Below are 23,457 nucleotides of genomic sequence, written 5' to 3'. Positions count from 1 at the left end.
TGGTGCAGCATGTGGGATCTTTTTAGTTGCAGCATGTGGGATCTAGTTCTCCGACCAGGAATTAAAACTCAGGCCTCCTACATTGGAAGCTCAGAGTGTCTGCCACTGGACCACCAAGGAAGTCCTACAAATGTGGTTTTTCTATTGTTGCTACATATATGCCTACATGTGATATGAGGTGACAGGCAGCACCACTAGTACTCTTTTATAAATGCACCATAGTATCTTACTGCATTTCACAATAAGCTTTATATATACATTTTAAATTATATGAGTTAATAAAATCTTTCATATGTGCTCAACGAAACTGGAAAAAAGGGAGTCATGGTTTGTATTAAAATAACAAATACTGAAATCATTTACAATATAACTGAGTAAGAGCAAAAAAAAATCATATTAATAATATTAAAACTAAGCAAGCAAATCAATGAAGCTTTTCATGGATAGAAGCATCATCAGAAATGAATGACATTTGAAAAATAATAAATATAATTTCTGATGAAATTATCAGATTATATGTAACATTTTTGCTGCCCACCCTAATCTTCATAATTATTACATTTATTAAGAAATGAAATGGTTTTCATAGATGATCAACTGAAACCATTTAAGAATAATCCTCAAGATACTATAAATTCAAAATACTATAAATCTCTTCATAGTAATTCCCCAGAGTGCAGGTAAGTTAAAGAAAAATAACATCCACTGCAGAATAATACAAGAGCGTCAGGAAGTTGGCTTTGAAGTAAAAAAAAAAAAAAACACTCAGTGAGGCTGATGATATGATGGGAGAAGATTATAGAAGGGAGGTCACAGAGTAGATATTTGGAAAACAGCTGAAGTGACCTTTATCTGGACCATATAAACACCATAAAACAGTCACTTATTTCTTTAAACAACTCTTATTTTTCAATGTCAAACTGTTCATTTCTGAGAAAGAATCTGACTACTCTGCAAAAGGAAAGTCTCTCTCCCTTTTACTGAGTAGAGCTTACCTTTCCTCTACCAGATCAGAGTAGAGCGCATCCATTAAGTGGTTTGCCCCCAAAACAATCATCTTTTACCTTCAGTCACTTTTACTACAAATGGATGCACACCACTTACCTAGAAGGGGAAAAGCAACCTCTGTCCCCTCATCAGTGCGCTCTGAAAAGGATAAGTAAGGGAAGATATCATAGGTCTTGTTATCTATTTACCGTTTGATAATCTAGTCTATCCCCAGAGGTTATTATCGATTTTCCCAACATACTGCCCTCTGCTTTTTGCTAAGTATCTCTAAATAAAGATGCTAGATAGCTTTACATAATTTTTAATTGGATTTTCCCTTTTGGCAATTTTAATCCATTAGTCTTAACAATATCTCCTAAAATTATGCCAAAAAATTCATTTTCCACTTTGGTATTTACATCCTTCAAATATTTGCAACTCTATGTTCTCTTATGCTTAAGAAAACAGAAGACAGGTGTTCTTTATATATTGCCTCGTAAGTCATCTCTCCTAAGCCCTAATTATTCACGTTACTACTCTCTGAACTTCTCCAAATCTCGAAGTAATAGAGTGCCTAAAACAGAAAGCAGTATTCCAGGTGTGGTCTCACCAGAATATGAAAGAACCTATTACCGTTCCTGCTCCACTTCTCTACATATGCCATCCAAAAATATCATCAGTGTTTTGCTGCCAGACCACATAAATACCTAATGTGCTTTCCATCACAACTCTTAACTATTTACAAGGATTTAAAAGTTTCCACATTTTTTTCTTTACATTAAAAAGGGGGAGGAGGGTTGGATTTTATACCTTCTTTCTCCCTTGACCCACCTCCCCTTCCCCAAAACTAAAAAATCCAAATGTATATGAGTGTTTATTCCCCTAGAAAAGATATTCTATCCTCTCACTACCAGTGCTGCCTGATGTTCACAGATATTCTTTAAGGCCAACTACAGTTTTATATTACTTGCAAACTTTGTAAAATCTATCAATTTTCTCCCTCTAATCATTAAAGACAGGGTAAATCCCAAAGACAATGTGAATCTGTTCTCAGAGAAAACTGGAAGAGATGGAGAAATATAAAAAATATATTTTCCCCCAAACAGTCATCCCATGAAATCCAGAAAGGTGGCACTCCTACCTTAATACTACTTTTTAAAAGGACACCTACCAGTAGTGATGTATTCAGCAACTAGTTCTGACTCTACCACCGCAATTGATGGACTTTCAGGAGAATGTCTCTTTTCCTGGGTCATCTGAATAGGCACTGCCATTTGACTCAGGTCAATAGTGGGTTGTCTTGGTTTAGATTCCAATTTTTCCTTCACTGTATAAAAAAGTCAGGGGAAAAATTAACTTTATTACAAACAAGTACTAAAGCCAGAGTTGTTCATGGAAAAATGAACAAGACCTCTGGGGTGCCACATGGGCAGTGACTAAGAAGCTAGGAAGTTCAAAACAAAAGGGCAAACTACTGTATGGCTATAGAGTGCACAGCTTGTACAACCATACTCAGTAGCATAGCAAGAACTCATATGCGTTCAGACTAAAATCTCCCCCCTATTATCACCAGGCCAAACCACTGGATCTGTTTCCCTTGTACACACTCCCTTTAGAACATTTCCTTTACCCTTAGTCAAGGCAGTACCTGGTATTCTTGAGTTCACCAACCTGAAAACAAAGGGTGAGTAAGCAGTACATAACATTATTTGCTCCAGGACACAACTGCCCAGAAGAGCACAACACAGTGACCAGTTTAATTTGATCTATTAAAAATTCAAGATAATCCCCAAAGAAATGTTACATTTTTATGACTCTTGAAGAATAAAAATATTCATTGTTAGGAAAATATGGTCTCTCTGTTCCTGCAAAAATGTCTATGGAATGGTCTGGAATCAAGAATGGTTTCCATGGATAGAATAACTTTCTAAATTATCACCTTTTCTACAAAATTATTTGGTTTCCACCCTCTATAAGGCATTAACGGAAATAGCTGAGTATGTCAAAGACAAGGAGCTAAGGAAATGCCTAAAGCCAAAAATAACACCAATTAAAAAAAATCAAAGACTTAAAATAAATGCTAGTATTCTTTGGGTAGTGTAGAGTGGATGTTACAACAACAGTAACCAGTAATTAAGTCCAGTAAGCAATCATTCAGGTTATTCTCACCAACGCATAAAATGTGATAATATCAAGATAATCATTTAAAGAAAGTAAAACAAAACCAAAGGAATACAAAAGTCACCCCACAAGTAGAGAGGACACTGAACTGGGAATCAAAAGACATGGAATCTCACTCTGCCACTAGCCAACTGGATAACCTCTCTAGGTCTCAGTATGTTTATCTATGATGAAATGGTTGGACGAGATCATCACTAAGGTCCTCTAAGAACTCTGACAGTATCTGATCTATTATAATAGAAAAGTCAGTATAACTAACACAGTTTTGCCTAGAGTTTATAGAAGATATTTAGTAACTGGAAATACTGATTGGATCTTGCTAAATGAGAACAGCTTTGCATGGAAGCTCAGGTTCTTAAATTATACAAAGAAGTATGAAGATAAAAAAAAATTAGAATGTTAGCAAGGCCCTTAATGTTTCATGACCACAAAACTGCTCCACCAATATCAAGCAGGATGGCAGAAGCCCTCCAATTTGCCTTCTACTATTCTTGAATAGAATTGGCAAATGTACTGCATTTATCTTTGTGCTTAGAAATCAACAGACCTACTTCTTTCTGGTGACAAAAGGCAACAGGATTGTCCATTTTGAGCAGGAGAGAGAGAAGAAAAGAACTGTGCTGTTTTTTCTTCTTTCTTCTGATGGAAACAATAGACTACAGTCTATCTAGCCTTCAGTACTCCTGTGAACATCTTAATGAACTGACAAGTAAACAGACTGAACCAATGATTATAGACAAGTCCAGAGGGGGGAAATGTGCTCAAATAATAACAAAGAAAATATAACAGTAGTAGTATTTTAGCACAACCCATCTCTAGAGAAAACATGCTTCATTCAACTGAGCATGTGAATTCATACCTGTTGTCTGTTGGAGTTCTAACAGAGCTTTGATTGTTGAAGTAGCTGATTGTGATTCACTGGATACATCCTGATAAATTATGGTGGGGCTAGTCTCCATTGCAATCTCATGTTCTGACCAATCCTGACGCCGGGAAGCAATTACATGAACTACAGGCTGGGAATCTGTTTTATATTAGTTAAAAAAAAAAAACCCTATAAACAAAGTTTCTCTTAAAAAAAAAAAAAACAATTTGTTCTTTTAAAAAAATCTTTGTTTTACTACAAACTTCATGCTTTATCTCCCCAAAAAGACTGTAAGCTCCCAGAGGGTATAATGTCTTTCATGTCTGTATTCATTTATTCATTCATTCATTGATTCAACAGACTGGGCACCTACGTGCCAGTCTACATTTGGCACTGAGGATATAAAGGAGCTCACAGAATAATCAAAGGACGCTCAAGAAGCACACAATCTGGTTGGAGAGACAGACATGTAAAGAGACAAATTACAATTCAATGTTATAACTGCTATAATAAATAGGTGTGCATTTCTGTAGGTGGGTGCATGTCCATGTACCATAAGAACGAAATGCAGTATGAGTCTTATTTTCCCCAATGCACCTAAAAATGTGTTCTGTATTACAATCTGAGCATTCAGTCAACACTTATTGGAGTCACTGAAAGGAAATCCTGTCCACTGACAAGAAAAATGGATAAATGATCTAGAAGCAGCATGATATAATAGGACACGTATAACATTCAGAATTCAAAGTCTTAGGTTACAGTCCCAGCTCTATCAATTACCAGCAAGTTGATTCTTTGGGTCTTAGTATCATTATTTCTAAAAGGACAACACTAAATTTACCTCTCTACCTCACAGGCTTTCTGAGGATATAATGAAATAATATATGTAAAAGAGCTTTATAAACTATGAAGGGCAAAAGAAATGTTTTATTGTTGTTGTTGTTCTGGTTGCGGCCTGACAATTTCTCAATTCTAAGCCTTTTTGTTAGTTTCAAAATAAATTATAGCCCTAACTCAAGGCTTATTGTATTCATGCTATATAAGTATGCATGTAAATATCAGACACATCAAATCAAACAACAAATTATTTGAGTTTTCCACCTACAGAATAAGTAGATGGAATAAATAGTATAAGTGTAGTATACACTACACTATTGTTAAGTTCCTAAACTCCTTGGTCCAAGATACCACATAGAAATTACATAGGCTATAAAAGCATGACTACTACTCCCAAGTTTAGATTCTAATCGAGGAGACATAAAATGTGTGTGTGTGTGTGTGTGTGTGTGTGTGTGTGTGTGTGTGTGTGCGCGCGCGCGCGCATGTGTGTGTGTGTAGCTTTGTATCCTGGGATAAGTCAAATGATTAGGGCAATTATATAACAGAAAGAAAAAGACTACTATGAATTGGAATGGTCAGTGAAAGTATCACAGAAAATAACTCATGCAGCCCCAAAACCAAGAATAAGTACAACTTAAGTTCACCCTTCTATGAATTTTTTATTTTTGAAAACCACAAAGTTGTTCAAAAAGGTTGAAGCAGCAGGAATGACCCTTCAAAAATAAAAACAAAAAACCTATCTTCCCCAAAAAACAAGATCAATATACAAAATATCTGGAATTTTTATTTACCATAAAAACAAAACTCTATTTCCACTCTCTACCTTATCCTCTAAACTCTAAGTAGACTATATGCCACACCAGGGATGTGTAACTTCCATTAAACTTCAAAAAAAAAACCTAGATGATTGAAGAACAACATCATGTAGTAATATTAAATGCCACATGAGGCCTATAGCAGTTTTTCTTTACTAATTCTAAGAGCATATATAAGAAATTAAAGAGACCTGATTATATTAGGGAATCATTCATTTTACACAAACTTAGTTCTCAATTTTAAGAATCTCTCATGATGCTATAAGTACCCCTTTGTTAGGTGAAAGGACCTATAGGGAAAGAATGACTCTGCAACCCAACTCTGTAAAATACACATATTAAATACCCAAAAGAAAGCAAAAACTGCATTGGTAGAGAGATAAGGTAAAATAAGACTGGAAAAAGAAAACACATTTCTACAAGGAGCACCTAATCAGACACATCACCCTAGATAACATCATCCCATAGGGACTGTGGAGACTGGTTTTTCTCTTTTTGCCCATACACAAAAAGTGCAGCTAACCATACAAAGAATCAATGCAGCAACCCCAATGGCTGTGACACAGAATGAGTGTGAACCTAAACGTGAAAAACATTCCTTGAGTGATTTTCCTCTCTACTTTTGGCTCACACTTAGACTAGATAAATCTACTGCCTACCAAATCTGATGCTGAGGTCAGAGTGCAATAACTGAGACAGCAGGAGCCTGATACAACAGTCCCATTTGATTATGCAGTGTGCATCCATCCAGACTTCCCTACCTCTCTTGGTGGTAGGTGGATGGCAGCCTACTGACCCTCAGATATCTTTCCTCATAGGTCATTTAACAAATATTTACTGGGCATATACTACATGTTATGTACTAGAGATGTACACTATACTGTTATATCCAAAGGCAGATTCAGGCATCTCTATGGAAGAATGTCTCTTATGTCTTTACTACAAAAACTTTCTATCACATTTGCATAGAATTGTAAGACCTCTCAGGCTTCCCTGGTAGCTCAGCTGGTAAAGAATCCACCTGCAATGAGGGTGACCTGGGTTTGAACCCTGGATTGGGAAGATCCCCTGGAGAAGGGAATGGCTACCCATTCCAGTATTCTGGCCTGGAGAATTCCACGGACTATTTATTAGTCCATGGGGTCGCAAAGAGTCAGACATGACTGAGCTACTTTAAACTTTCACATGAGACCTCTCAGCTAGAAAAAATAAAATCTAAAAGTATGTTTAATACTACCATCGATCCTATGTTAAAATCTTCAAAATAATACCACCAGTCCAGGAATCTAGCACTAGAGAACTCACTGTTTTCCAAGGCAGTTTCCCTTCCATCTTTGCACAGTTATGACAATTAGAAAATTTTCTTGTATGGAGTGGAAACAGGTCTTCTGATTGCTACTCAGTGGTTCTAGTTCTGCCCATGTACCTACCAAAGACCAATTCTTTTCCCTCTTCTTTGTCACAGTCTTTAAGATAACTGACAACAAAGTTCCTGTGTCCCCCACAACCCAACCCAATCTTCATCTTCTCTTCTTTATGATAAATGCCCTGTCTCCACCTACCGTTCTTCATAAAAATGATTCCCAGATGTTGCATGCATCTAATTCATCTATTCTATACTAAACCCAAGATGTATCTTTTCCATGATGTAATAGGTATCTTTCCTCTGAAATACTGTCATACAAAACAAGGCCTTCACAGTATTTAACTGTTTACACAGCTTTCCCCCAAATGTTCCTTAAAGAACATAAGTTCTTTAAGATGTTTTGCAAAAGAAGGGTTCCATGCTCAAAAAAGTTGGGGGGCATTTTATATTATATACGCCACTCTTGATCTTTCACAATATATATCACCACATAATGACTCTGAAAAGTTCTGCAATAAGTATTGGTATGTTTTGCTTAACCTTCATTCATTCCTTACCCTCACCATGACCTGCTGAGATCATGAAGCTTCTGGAAAAACCATCCTAGAAACCAAGTTACTTAAAACAATGTCTTTATAGGATGCATTTTTGTATTTGCCTCATATATGTTCCATCTTAAATCCCTACCCTTGATTTTGTCTCCTTTTTCTCTTCCATTTTACTTCACATAATCTTGTATTCTAGCTAGTCTACTTAAAACCTTTTTTGGGAAATAAATTTTTCTTTTAACATTTTTTTCTTTCTTTTAAAAAAAAAATATGGAACCCAATAAACCCAATAACTCTGTTCCCAAGTGAAAAAGGGGAAAAAAGAAGATCCAAATAGGAAGGAAAGCTGAGGAGTTGTGGAAGGCATGTGGCCCAATTTTCATTTAGCGACCTAGGCAAGTATGACCCTGAACTATTAGAGTTGGTCATCTAGCTGTCTATCAGTATGTAAAAATACTTCAGGTGTATAGAACTTAAAAGGTCCACTCACTAGGTTAGGAGAAACCCCAGAAAGGAAAAAATGTTTTGGATTCAGGCAACAAAAATGAATTTATAAGGCTGAAGCTTAACCCTGTACCACAGTTGCTGCGACAGTTGCTGTTTTATTTGTTCATTCAGAGAAACTTTTACTAGTGTCTACTTAGAGCTAGCTAATCTCTTCACTAAATACTGAATATACAGAGATGAGTATGATGCTTGCCTCTGAAAAGTTAGTAGCCTAGTGGAAAAGAAAATAATTATATTAAACAAACAAAAAAAGTACAAAATAAAATGATCAATGATAAACTAGCTGGTAGTACAAAGCAATTTTGGAAGCCTAGTATAGAAGCAGTAATGAACCCTCCCAGGGTGATTAAGGAAAGTGCCATAACAAGGTGAAGATGAAGGTCTCTTCTAGCCCGTGAGGATATAGTTCAGAAATAAGGTATAAGGTCTAAACTGCTTCTCCTTTCAGGCAGGGAATGGTGGGGAAAGTTTAGAAACCACAAGTAGAATCAAGGAATCCTTTGGCATAAAAAGACATCTTTATTCTAAGACTAGTATAAAGGAAGTCACTAGAAAAAGGATACGAAGTCAAGAAAAGTCGATCTATTCTTACAGTAGAATGCCAACTATAAACTAGGTAACAAATAATAGACTTTAGAAAATTATCACTGGATGCTAAAACTAGTAGATAAAGATGAGGGATATGATATTTATATAGTTTCAAACCATCTCCCCATATATTACCATTAATCTCAAAGGGAAATATGGTAATTTCATAATGCAAAAAAAAAAGGGAAGGCATTAACCAAGAGATCAACATTAACATCATCAATATTGGGACAAACTGACATCAGTGCCTTCTGATAAGATAAAGCTAAGGATACACTACATCTGTGGAAATCATGCTGAATCAAACAATAAACATCAGACAATGCAACTAAATGTAATGCATAATATTGATGTGGACCATGGACTGGTGGTGGGGGTAGGTTGTTGTAGTGGCAAAACTACAAAGACCATGATTGGATAGTTGATAGCATCTGAATGGATTGTAGATTATACAACTGAAATTTTAAATTGTGATTTTGATAACTGTATTTTAGTTATAAAGAGACTAACCCTTAAGAAATATAAGCCAACAAATCTAAGTATTTAGAGATAAAGGGCATGACATCTACAACTTGTTCTCAAATGGTGAAAAAATTCAAAAATTATAAACACACAGAGGGCGGCACAGAAAGAGAATCAACAACAAAGTAAATAGGGCAAAATATAAATAAGTGGTGGATCTAGTAAAAGACTATACACAGAAGTTCTTTTTATTCCTGCAACTTTTTATAAATTTGAAGTTACATTAAAAGTACTAAACAGAGGTGGGCTAAAAACTACAAAAACAATATAAAGAAAAAAATGGACTGCTACACAGTGCTTATATTCCCAGTAGGTATGAAAACCAAACTTGAGTCTTAGGCTTAGCAAAACCTTATCTCTTTCTCTTATAACACAGCATATATATTCCTAGTCCCTTGGCTTTGGAGAATGTACTAAGAAACTATACAGTGAAATGGGGAGAGGAGTAAATGAAGACTATAAAAATTGGCTTTAGGAACCTCCCTGGTGGCCCAGTAGTTAAGAAACCACCTTGCAAGGCAGGGGACATGGGTTTGATCTCTGGTCAATGAACTACGATCCTACATGCTGCAGAGCAACTAACCCTGCATGTCACAACTCCTGAGCCCACGCGCTCTGGAGCCTGTGTGCCACAACCAGAGAGCTGCGCAGCACAACGAGTACTCTGCACGACACAGTGAAGGCCCAGCACAGCCAAATAAAAAGCAAACACATAAATACTTTTAAAAACTGGCTTTATAGTTAACTATATTAGATATCCCTCTCTGGTGATTTTTTTCTGTTTTATAAAATATTTTAAAGGAAGTAATATGCAATGAAAGATAAATAACAAAAGTAAAAATAAATTATGCCACATATAATAACAGATCTAAGAGCAAGAAACTGCACTCAATCACTTCCAAAAATAGTCAAGTTCTTGTCCATTTCTTAGAATGAAAACTAAAGGCTCCCTAATGTAATGGCATGTTAGGGAAGTAATGACTGGCTTATAGTTCCCTTAGGAAAAAACCAGCAATTTCAAAGGTAACCTGAGATTGTGTATATATAATTTACTGTTCAAGTTCCCATTTCAGCACCAATTCATAACCTAAACATTTTACCTGCCTTTTATGAAAACATTTCTCAAAGGAAAAAACAGCTGGAATTATTCAAGTAAGTACAGACTTAAAAATAAAAGAGGAAAAAAGAATCTTATTGTTAGTTTAAGAACAGAATCTATACACATCAAATCAGTAAGTCTAAAAGAAATAGAGTAAATACCACCCCACTGTAACCAGACATAAACTGATTCATAACCAATATAGAATGATAAATTAAACCTTAGCAAATTGATTCAGAAAATATTACTATTACTGATAATATGCTGAAGAAAATTATCCATTTTATAAAATGAGAGCCATACTGTTTGCTAAAATCAATATTTTAATTTATTTGTTATCAATGAGTTTTCTAAGACCATTTCAAATGCTACCTTCTTCATGAAGCTTTCTCATAAAGTTTATTACATAGTATAAATTTAAAAATAAATGTTCAAATTGAATTAATGGAATAATTAGCGATATGAACCATTAGTAAGACTAATCTGGGATGATTCCACTAAAGGGTTAAAATAATAATGCCTGTACAATATGAAGAAACTGTATTGAAAAAGTGAAGGTGCTAAGAAAGCGTTCCAGAGAGAATAATGTGGAAGTAAGGAGAGGAAACAGTGTGAGTAAGAATGATCAAAGAAAGGTAAACAGTTCTGTTTCGATATATCAGAGCTTGTAAGTACCGGCAGAAATATACTGCCTGGGTGGTTAAGGTAACTGACACATACACGGGCACTAGATTTGTTGTTGTTTTTCAGTCGCTCAGTTGTGTCTGACTCTTTGCAACTCCATGAACTGCAGCACACCAGGCCTCCCTGTCCTTCACTATCTCCCTGAGTTTGCGCAAACTCATGTCCATTTAGTCAGTGATGCCATCCAACCATCTCATCCTCTGTCGCCCTCTTCTCCTCCTGTCCTCAATCTTTCCCAGGATCAGTGTCTAGATTTGTACAAAGTCTCAAAGTTTACGATCAATATGGGTGGTTAAGGTAACTGACAGGCACAGGTACTAGATTTGTAGAAAATCTCAAAGCTTATGATCATTGAGTTTATTTCAAGTGACTCCCTAAAACAACATAATTAAAATAGCACTAACTATAACTAGTTTCCCTACTATGGAGACTGGCTTCATATCACCTTCCTCATAATTAGGACAACCACACAATTATCATCTAAACTGGAACACCTATGAGAGTGAAAGAGAATGCTATTATTATTCTAGAACAGAAATAAACTAAGACTTATCCCTTGCAAACTGCAATGTATGAACACCCACATACAGCCCACTTACAGGCCCATCTCTGGCCACCATGATCCTTTTTCAAGGTTCAGCAAAAATCATTTCAAAAGGTACATTCACTTTCTTGCACACTTCTTCTACTTACTCAAAGCAAACAAAAGGAATCACAGCTCTATCCAGTTTGGTAATACCTATCTGCCAAAATCATCATCTAGTTTATGAATTATTTGGTGAACATATGCCAGGCAAGAAAGAATGGTAAGCCTTACCAAAAACAAAACTTCTGCTCACATCAAACAAAAGACAATAAAATCAAAAGAACTGACAAGTCAAAGTATACATATTTGTATATGTATTTGTATATATACATATTTGAGATCCTTAGATTCAACTATTTTAGAACTAAGGCATAATCTCAGCAATAATTATATAAATCAGAAGTAAAATGGGTCTTACCTTGGGAACTTTGGGAGGACTCTGTAGAAGAGGAACTACTATCTGTATAACCCTGTGGTTCTTCCTTTCCTTCTTGAATAGATGAATTACCAGCCTCTGCCACCCTGGATGCTTGTTGTAATGTTTCTGTGACCAGCTGCCTTGTTTGTTCACTAACAACTGTGGCCTGAAACGTCACTGGTTTGGGTTTAATAAGAACCTAGAAGACAAGTGGAAATACAACCAGTATAAATTTTTGAGCATTTAAAATATGTTTAACTTCTAGATCAAATAAATATTTTCCTGACATGGAAAACTGTACTCTGGCCATTTATTATACTTGGGGCACAGTATTGATCATCACAGACAAATTCAATCTATGAATCAATCATACCAGGCCACATATACATTTCATGCTACAACAGCTACAATCCTGACAACAGCCTTTGCCCTGTTTTTTCTTGCCTATAATGACTTCAGGAATCCTTTTACAATTTGCAGTTATATGGTAGAATGATAGCCACAAGCTAAGGACGGCAGAACAGAACGACACAAGGAGCCTAGATTCCCAGGGGAAGTATGTGTATGTCTGTATGTGTGTGATAGGATTTAAGTATTGATGTATACTATACATAGTCAGCATAAGAGGAAAGATTTCCTCAGATCTCCCAGGAGAATTTTTGAGTCACAATAACAGTCCAGGATTTCCTTCCTCCAAATATTTATCAACATAATAAAAATAAAACCCTAATTTGTTTAAGCCACTGTTCTTCAGGTTTCTTTTTAGCAACCAAATGAAATTCCTAATTAACACACCTGCACAAAGTAATCTTGCTTAGGACCTAAGTCATCTTTTAAGAAATCTCCAAAGGAACACTAATTTAGACAACTGGGTGTGCGTGCATGCTGTCATGTCTGACTCTTTGCGACCCTATGGACTGTAGCCCACCAGGCTCCTCTCTCCATGGGAATCTCCAGGCAACAATACTGGAGTGGGTTGCCATTCCCTCCTCCAGGGTATCTTCCCCAGCCAGTGATTGAACCTGCGTCTCCTGCATTGCAGGCAGATACTTTACTGCTGAGCCACAATTTAGACAACTATTATAGTCAATATGGAACATGTGACAGATCAGCTCTTGGCAAAGATCAAAACCATAGACAGTATAACAAGTGAAATGGGAAGAAAGTTTCACACTGAACGATTCAATTCAAAGTGTGGACTCCAGGAGTTAACTTCAATTGGGTACATGGAATGAAAATGTTACTTTACCACAATTATTTTTTACTTCTCCATTTATAAGAATCTAAATCTTTCAGACTCTATTGTCACCCATGTCCAAAAATTCAAGAATGAAAACATGGGTTATGACAAAGATGATGGAGCAAATATAACAGTTAACACTGAAATTTAAAGCAATTTGACCTTATTAGAAAATCATAGAACTAATGGTTTTGATATATAAACTATTTGGCTATAATATTGACAGAACTGATTCTAAAGGCAAACTATTAGTTTATAAATTATCATCTTTTACAAAAATTCTAAAATAGCATTTTTTAACCAGAGCTGACATCATTTCCTTTTATATTCTCAAAAAAGTAAAGTACCTGCAAAATAAACAGTAGCCCAGCAACACAATTTCCCAGGTAAATTTCTAGAAAAGCTCCCTTATCATTTAGTGGTTGAAAAATGAACAGATCTCTACTTTCTCCATTATTTAGGTTTCAAGGAAATAAAATTTTATAAGTAAATATCTAAAGTGCTTTCAAAGGTCATATAAGCTTATACAAAAATATTCTTTGACAGATTATGAATAATTACCATCCTCTGTCAACCATCTACTTCTCAAATAACAACATACACCTTCAGCAAATTTTACTCCAGGGGATTCTATTCTCTAAATTTTGCTCATGACATGACACAAATATTTAATTTTTTTTAAGTACTGAAAAGAGAAACACAGGTTTTGAAAACAGATGGTTATAAACATCCAATCATAACTTTTAATAATCTGGTTCTTTAATGTTACTCATCTTTTTGTTCAGATTTCTACCTTGGAATTTTAGGAATTTGAAATATACCAGAGTCAAGAAAAATCACCATATCTTAGCATACCTGTGTTTTCCCTTGCTGCCCATAAACAATTTTTGTTGGGATGATTTTAGCTGCTGGTTGAACTGTGGAACCTATACCTTTTGGCTGAGTTACAATCATTTTGGTGATGGGTCTTGTAGCAGTGATAATAGCTGGCTTTGCTCCTGTTGGCACCGTCTGAATAGTCTTTTCTCCCTAAATTGAAGTCAGTAAATACATGAGATTTATATACATTTAAATGGGGAAAAAAAGTCCTTTTACTGAAAAATCATAGGAAAGTTTTACCAGGATGATGGGGAAAGGGTTGCAAATTGTGCAACAAAGTATAAGCTTCCAGGTGATCAAAAATGTTAGAACTAGTTGAAATGATCTTAGAAGTCATCTGATCAACCTTCTGTCCAAAGAAGGCAGTAAATATTTCTTGGTGAGTGAATTTTAAAAATTACCTTATTTAAGAATACTTAGTATTCTCTGTCATTCACAGAATGTATATACTAAAAGAGAGTCAAAAATTATAGAATATATACTAAAATGTTAACAATGGTTATCTCTAAGTGTTGGAACCATAGGTCGTGCTCCCCCAATATTCATCTTTATGTGACAGTTTATATGAAATAAACATGTGTAATAAAAAAAATTACTGTGCATTCTACCGATAGCTAAATGTTCACATATAAAATAAACTAAATTTCCCAAATATGAAGTTATAAGGCTATACAGCAGAATGTCTATGTGAAATAGTATGGGCAAGAAATGTAATCAGCAGTGACATTAACATTTTTTCTGAGGTTACACTGGAAAAAACAAAGAAAAAACAGGACATTTCCCACATTAGCATGTTACTAATATCACTTTAGTCTATTAACTAGGTAGTCAAGCCCATTAACTTTTCACCATTTTCTACATTTTCATCTGCTTTATTCTTAAGTACTATTTTCTGATCATTTATGGAGTCAATACTTGAGCTTAACAAATTAAAGTCAAATTACAGTCATTTTACTAAAGTACTAAAATTTTAAAAATTAAAATCCATAAAATTAAAAAGGAAAATATCTAAAATTTTTTCACCTTATCAGTTTTTCTTTTCAGTCACCATCACCTAAATGTGTGGCCACTGAAATTTAGCAGCCAGTAAAAACAAAATACCTAGGTGAACTGGCAAAAATGTAATTACTCTGTGAATTTAGGTTAAATGATTACAAACTTCTCAAGTTTAAATATCTGCTGCAATAATCTAAGGAAAACATGGAGTGTCTGCCAACCATGTGATTACTTATTTTAATACATAACACACCCTTCACGGCAGCATCTCTGAAAAGAGCTCTACAGTCATTTGCCAAAAGCTGCTAGTTTACAAGTGGGTGTGCCCTTCTATTAAGAAGCTCAACGGGCCCTGTCCAAGTACAATTATAAAGACCCATTCGAAACAAACTAGCAGGCTTATTTTTTGAAAAAGCTCTTCTGGTTGTGTGTGTGTGTGTATACATGCACAGGGGTGTGTGTGTGTGTATGTGTGTACATGCACAGGTGTGTGTGTGTGTGTGTGTGTGTGTGTGTACATGCACAGGTAAGCAAGTTACGAGTATAGGTGCATGTACGTATGCGGTGAAGAGGATGGTCTTATACCCTGATCTTGTTTGACTATCATTTCTTGAGTCAAACTTTTTGCTATTAGATATACATGGCAGCTAGTACTCACACATACTATTTTTAGATCTATATGACCATAGGACCTAGAGTACATGGTACCACTCTCTTTTAATATCAAGTTCCATGAAATTACAAACCATGTAATTTCTGAAAATCTATATTCTAATTCTGGCTATTTTTGGCTTACTATGTGAACTGAAGCTAGGAACAATCTACGCTTTCCTACATGATGAAAAAATGTAATACTAGACACCCATCAGCACTGTAAAGACTATGATGCCAAGGAAGCCACTAGAGATCAACTACAATGAAGTATAGTATTCCTTTTTCTAGCAAAGTAGAGATACTACCAAACCTCTGTAGTTAAGTACAAAGAGTAATAACAGTAAGAAAGAACAATTTATTGAGGACTTATGTGCCAGGTACTGTTTTAAGCACTTTTAAAACAGTTACCAGTTAGTTACTCATTACTCAACAAACTCACTGGTAGAGATCATCATCCCCAATGTACAAATGAGGAAATTATGGATGAGAGAAGCTGAATAAGTTAGCCAAACACCTATGATACTCAGAGACAAAGCCAAGGTTTGGCTAACTTCAAATCTCTTAACCTTATAACAACTGCCTTCAGAACTATAAATGCCTCTCTAATTTACTTGATTTTTTTTTTCCACTAGTTCAAAAAAAGTAAAAATGAAAGAAACAAATCCTTGTCATTAATTTAGTCTTAGCAGCAAATATTTCTCTTTGCCTAACCTACGTCCAGTACTAGACTGGTATCTACTGGCCATAAGCAGAAATAAAACTGTCCACTGACAGAGCTCCCTCTGAGTTAGGCTGGTAGAATCTTCCATCTGAACCAAGCTAAGATTGAAATCATAGTATATGAGCAACATGTTTTACAAATTACTGTAAAAAAATGGCATCAGTAGGTGGTGTTTTTTACATCACAGTAGGAGTAAATCAAGCCATTCTAGCCATTGTGGGTTCTAAAGTCCTTAGACAAATATTTATAGAGCTGGTCTTTAAAATCCTTAGTAGACTGCTAAATCAGCAGTTCAAGCTCTTACTTACTCCAGCATTTAGCAACGTTGTGACAACGTTTTTGCCCGGGAGGCCTTGAATGGTGGTTCCTTTTCCTGTAGTCTTTTGCACAACAATCACATTGGGCTTGGAAGTCATGGGGATTGTAGTGATTTTGGTAGTTGTTCCTTAGAGAAGGGGGGAGAAAAGGAGGCCTGAGTTAAGGACTAGTGATATTTGGTTATTTCTATTTATGTTGTACACAATTAAATACATGTAGTCAGTGTCACCCCAGAGATGTCAAAGCTGTCATGAGGATGAAAATGAAGGCCTTGGAAGAATAAATTAAAAGTTGTCCTAGAATGAAAGAATGTTAAGAATCAATTCTTACAGTGTTTATCTTTTTGGAATCTAAAGACCTACATACCAAACTCGGAATCTAAATATATCACCATCTGCTTCCCTATCGATATTCTTCTTCTGACTAGTTAACGGAAACAAATTAGACTATTTCATGACAAACATTTCTCCCAAACTCAATAGTATTACCTGTGTGACTAGTATGACAGGAAAATGCTTCAAAAAAAGAACATAAAAAAAGGTAAATGTATATCAAAATTCTCATGTAACACTATAGAGAAAATTTATGAAAAAGAAATGTCATTTATTTTTATGTGAACAAAAAAGAAAATAAACACTAGTCCCAGACCAAGTCAGATGAAACGTGTACTCTTATAATTTGCAACATTCTGAAAAGTCTGAGGATGAAACCCTAATTTATACACTTAAATATGTAAATTTATATTTTCAATCATTAAGATCTATATAGTAGATCTATATCTACCAATCCAAACATATTAGTATCTTACCCTCTCCCCCACATCCTTCCACAACTTGTTTCTCTTCTATCAAATTTATCTTCCTATCATATTCATACCCTATACTCTTCTAATTGTTCAAGTTGGAAATCCTGGTGCAAATCTTTGATTCTTGCCTTGTCTTCACTCTGCATCCGCTAACAAAATGAAGCCCCTTAGCTCCAACTGTAATTTTTTATGCCACTGACTCCTCAGTGTTTAGCACACATCGTATTGCAATTACTCAAGTTATCATTCAATGAGTATATGAATGAACTAAATTTGTCATAACAAATGTCTTCTTTCAAAATGTTATCAATGTCAGCTCAACAGACAGGCCCACATCTCTCTTGCTTTCCCGTATCTTCTCCCTATTTCAAGTTTCTCTGTCATGCAAATAGCTCTGATGTATCCTGCCATAGCAAACATTCTTAAAAAACAAACAAACACCACCTCATTTCATCATGCCACAAACCAACAACATATAAAACTGGTCAAAAACCTTCCAAATCCCCACTGTATTTAGTTTCAACTTCCCTTCTTGGGTTTCAAAATCCTTCATAATTTGATCTTATTTGTTCCCACTGCACAATGTACACCATAAACTCTATAATTTAATGAGTAATTTCTTTTATTATGGCTTCCTATTATCTACCACACAAAGACCAAACTCTTCAGCTTAGCCCTCCAGGTTCCATCAGACTTTAATTTTCAGGATTACCCAATATATCTCTTCTTCAGTGTGCTGATTTCCACATCAGTCCTTGAGCATACTAGACCCAAGGTGCCCTTTTAACCTATAATTTCCTCTGGCTATGCAAACAGGCAAGTCATATTTTTCTTCTACAGGTTTGCATATCATTTATCAAATGACTAAGTATAGAATGGATACACATTAAATACATGACTGATTAATATACTCTTGAGAAGAAAAATTAAAATTTTATTCTCTTCTACTGAGAAACCTTAGCATTCTCTACTGTTTCAGAAATAAGATTGATAAGAATACGAATGTTCTAGTCATGTGTCAATTTTTGGCACTCTTGTTACAATATAAAACACTTGCCATCATCTAATGCCTCACCAGTCAGGGGTAAGGTGCTCAGGTTACATAAAAAAGCACTTTTGTCTACGGGCCAGTTCCATAAATATTTTTTCCTTTATCTGTGGTCTGTGAATAGTAAGTTGTTAAAAGCCACAAAAACCAAACTGCCTATTATTTGCTTTTATCAACTTTAACTCTTATTAACTCCAATTCCTCATATGTGATTGACTATGATGCCTTCTCTGACAATGCTCCCTCACCAAATATTTGGTTAATAAAAAAGTGTTTTTAGAAAGTAAGCATTAAATACTAGCTCAAGGAAATGTAAACCAAGCTTTAACTTTATAGCAAAGTATAAGGGTCACATTTTTGACAAAACTTACTTAACAAATGAATTATCTTTATAACTATGAAAATATCAAATCCTTTCTATCACAGGTGTGTCAATTTGTGAGACAGCTGCAAACCAAGTTCCCTAGCTTAACAAAATGGGAGGCGGGGTGTTAGAAAACTGAAGAAAAAGGCACAACATAAGGAAAAGCAAATACAGCATTATATTAAGATAGAATACGATTTATAACTAGAACTATCAAATTATAAAAATTTAAAATTCTAGTAGTATATTTTTGTATCTCAGGTGTTATCTATTATATTGAAGTAAGAAGTATTACCCATTTAAAAAAAAGTCTTCCTCTATGCTTTCATAGTATTCAGCCTATAGTTCTCATGTGACAAGAGAATGTATAAAGTTCACTTGTTTAGCATCCTGCAGGGCACAGAATGTCCCTTGTGTACATCACTGTGTATCACAGCACCCAACCCCACATCTAGCTCATAGCATATTAGAGAACTCACCTAGACACACAGTCTTTACTTATAAAGAGTCAAAATACAATAGGTGCAAGTAACTGTGAATCACATTTGGATCACAGGCTATGACACTGACGCATTCCAGAGATTCCTATTCAAAAATAAGATGCCTGTAAAACTTTGAGCATTATGGAATGTAGGCTTAAAGAACACAGATTAATTGGCCTAGATTTTATTATTCACTGATCCTTAAATCACTGGCAATTTTGGTTTTGGGGTAATTTTTTATATGTTACTCTGCTCAAACAATGAGCAAATGAATGAATGAATGAACAAATATACAAACACTAGCCCCTTGCCTAGACATTGTACTAAAGATAAGGGGAATCAAAATCAAGTCCTGCCATTGTCACAGGTTCTCATAATGTCCTTAGATACAAGATAATGATTTTACCTCTAAAGGATCCATCTTCTGCATAAAATAGACATGATTTTTCAACCAACCTTCAACAAAGCTCACCAATAGACTTACGTATCTGATAATTCTCTCTTTATATATACATATAAGTAAATATGATATAAATGAAATAACTGAAAAAACAGTCATGCCTTCAACTTAACTGTTTATTCTAATAAAAATAAAAACTTGATCTTTCTAGAAAGTACTTTGGAAGCATGAATTTGCCTTCCAGGATATTATACAAAGGAAATAAGAATTTAATATAATAATTTATGTATAATAATATTCTTCATAGGATTATCAATGAGAAAAAAACTGTTAAGTAACCTAAAACATTCAGCAACGAATAAACTGTTAAATTATGGTGCATTATAGGAGAGAATATTGTATAGTCATTAATCTAGGGTGTGAGGTATCAAAATATATTTAATGGAATGAGAAAATGATATTATTATATGAAAAAATATTAAAACTGATTATATAGATTTAAATTTAATTTTTAAAATATACATATATGCACAAAAACATTTATACAGAAATCTAAATAGAAAAAGGAATAAACAGAAAGATACAGATTATTTCCCTAGATGGCAAAAATTATAGGTTTTTAGTTTTCTTTGTATACCTTTCTGTATTTTCCAAATTCCCCACAATAAACATAAAAGTGTTATTTTTTTAAAAAGCCTTCTATTCGTAAAGCCAGATGTATGAGTGTATTTTAAGAAAAGCATTTCTTGTTTGCTGTGGGGGTGGTGAGGGCACTGACTCCAGCATCCAGCATCTGATCATGGATGAAGGTAGAAAACTGTCTAAATTCTTTCAACCTCGCTTACTGGTTTACTGTGAAAAGACAGGGATTGAAAACTAAATAAACTGACCAATAACCCCAGTATCATGGAACAAGAATATAATAAGAAACACTGACACATAACATAAGGATTAAAGTACTCAGAAATGAGAGAAGTTCTTTAGAATGAAAGTGTCAAACAGCAAAGTAGAGGTCGAGGCAAAATGAGCTCCATGAGCTAATTCAGCTTTGAGTCCATTACCTCCTACAGCACTGAAACGGTTTAAGAACTCTTCCCCTATATATCTATACACTTGAAATAGCAACGAACCACCAGTTACTTTATATTTTAGAACAAAGGTAGATGATGTGTTTACAAGTGTAGGGTATATACCTCACTGCCCCTTTGCTTCTAGGAAAATGTGCTTGTGTATACTTCTCTAACCTCTCACAGAGCAGCTAAATCATAAATAAGGTTTGAAAACAAGAGGCTTCGTGACATTCCTTTACCTAAGTAAAGAAATACCCTATGGTCATAAAAAGTTATACACTAATAAAAAACATGATTACTTTTTGAAAAATGTTTAAGTATGTGCTCTATACTATTTAAAGGTATTGTCAGGTAATAAATTACAATCTGAGTTTTAACTGTTTTATTTAAAATATCCTCTTAAAAGCTGGAGTAGGGTGATTCTTTCCCTACTGGTTTCACCCTCCTTAGTTTGGCAAACATCAAAGTTTCTCACTTACACTTAAAAACTAGAGCCAAAATTAGCAGCTTTAAATATAGAGCTTTATGCCAATACCACGTCCTGCCTTGTTTTTTTCCCACTCCTTGAGTTATCAGCAACATCATATTACTGCCAGGAACTTCAATTCCTTCACTTTAAAATGTCAGAACAATTCACTGGGGGCATACAAAATATGGCTAGTCTACAAAAACGGTAGACAGTAAAAGTCCACAGGGCTTGCCTGGTCAGAGATTATTCACATCATTTTAATTAAAAAATAATAATCAATGAAAATAGATACCATGTTAACATTCCACTTCAGGGTACACAACTCAAATATTGCAGGAATAAATGAGCCATTAAAAACCAGGTAGGGTTCTAAAACACCAATAAATATTAGCTTTCATTATCTAAGTTAAATATTTTTAAAAAGTAAACAGCCAATATAAACGGTGAAAGGCAAATAAAAATATTCAAGTATTTTTATTTTTAATAAGCTAAAGTGATATTAGTAATTGAAACTATGAAATTATGATTCTGCAAACATATGCAGACAAATAAATACTAGTTAGTAACTGAGATTATGATCCCACAAACATATTTAGACAAATAAATACTAGTTCTTTCACTGTCTAGTTTATGTGGCTTTGGACAGGTCAAGTTCATCTCCGAAATGTAAAACACATCTATACCTATAAACTGGAGATGACACCAACTATTTCAGAGTTTTGAGGTAGAAATGAATTGATAGATGGGACAATATTTTGTAGATGAAACATCTCTATGCAAATGTAAACTATAATCCTTCCATTCTGATTAAAAGCAACTAAATGTTCTTCCTATTTTAAAACTCTCAAAAGCTAACATGTAAAGATTTTATACTGGAACTAAAAAACTATACTTCATCACTAGACATAAGGGCTAAAAACAAAGTTCTAGATTTCTAAGCAGAAAACTGACATCAACCAGTATCCTTTGACAGTGAAATGTTTTTTCCTCTTATTGGTCACCTATACCTTTAACACATTTCAGATATACCTACCAGAAACTATATTACTGCTAATTATCTTGCCCCCCAAGGTAGCTAATGATTTGGGTACTACTGTAATAATGCTACCACTGGTAGTTTTCACGTAGGTTGCAGCTCCAGGGGTTGCAGCCATCCGACCTATAGATGGGCTCACTGTTGGCCGAGTATAGGTTGCCTGTGTGCCTATAAAAAGGGAAAAGCCAAGAAAAAAACTTGTCATCACTTTTAGAAGAATGACAATTTATACAGTTTAACTGTAATTCAATGTAATCTACATTGCTTTAACTTGAAAATGGAATTTCAAGGTGTCAAGCCATTAAGTAACAATTTACAGCCAGTTTTCAATGCACATAGCAAGAACTACAGCCAACTCAATTTAAATTAACTTTACACATAAAATTTTGTGATGTGTTGCATCAAATTACTAACCCCAAGAAAAAGTATAACTAACTCTGTTCCCTTCTTCCACTACCCTTCTTCCACTAGCTTGGTGCCAAAAGAAACTTAATCATCTTTCCTGCCAGAGCATTTTAGATATTTCTGTTATAGATTTCAAGGTCTCTGCATCTGTTTTATGCTGTCTCAGTGCCAAATCCAATGTCAGCACTCAGCAAATAAGGCAGTATATTGTTTGCCTAAAATTTTATAAACTTTTACTGTTTTGTACTCTGCTACCCTCTAAATACATTTCCATCATTAAAGAGTTATTCCAACATTTTACTAGAGATTAAAGTTGTAGCTGCCAAGAGTTGCCAGGAATATTTTTTTACCAAGAAAATTCACCAATTACATATTTCCTCAACTTTAACTGACCTGATAGAATATTTTTCTTCATATCTCTCAAAAAGATTTTACACTCTTCCCCACCATTTCTAGGACTTTTTCCTTCCCCCAAATAGGAACTAAAAATTAACCAGATTAACCTATTGTAGCTTCTCACACATCTGGTAACTCAGAAACACTATTCCTAAGTTTCTAAAACTG

The 23,457-nt window shown here is 34.8% G+C and overlaps 1 protein-coding gene across 14 annotated transcripts in view; it reads right to left on the bottom strand.

Annotated features, from left to right (window-relative positions):
- The window catches only part of EMSY (EMSY transcriptional repressor, BRCA2 interacting), an 81,841-nt gene that overhangs the window by 12,471 nt on the left and 45,913 nt on the right, over nt 1-23,457 (bottom strand). For 9 of the 14 annotated variants that reach the window (XM_043481212.1, XM_043481200.1, XM_043481205.1 and 6 more), the window contains 7 exons: nt 22,486-22,656; nt 16,805-16,941; nt 14,102-14,275; nt 12,007-12,205; nt 4,028-4,192; nt 2,159-2,314; nt 1,105-1,146 (listed from right to left, as the gene is read on the bottom strand). In XM_043481212.1, coding sequence (XP_043337147.1) covers nt 1,105-1,146; nt 2,159-2,314; nt 4,028-4,192; nt 12,007-12,205; nt 14,102-14,275; nt 16,805-16,941; nt 22,486-22,656 — 1,044 coding nt within the window. The remainder of the gene's footprint in view (nt 1-1,104; nt 1,147-2,158; nt 2,315-4,027; nt 4,193-12,006; nt 12,206-14,101; nt 14,276-16,804; nt 16,942-22,485; nt 22,657-23,457) is intronic. The other 5 variants (XM_043481209.1, XM_043481202.1, XM_043481208.1 and 2 more) reach the window with 4 other exon arrangements.

This window comes from Cervus canadensis, chromosome 11 (assembly GCF_019320065.1).
Source record: "Cervus canadensis isolate Bull #8, Minnesota chromosome 11, ASM1932006v1, whole genome shotgun sequence".
NCBI lineage: Eukaryota > Metazoa > Chordata > Mammalia > Artiodactyla > Cervidae > Cervus > Cervus canadensis.
Note: the sequence above shows the minus strand (reverse complement) of the source record. Positions and strands in the feature narration are given on the sequence as shown.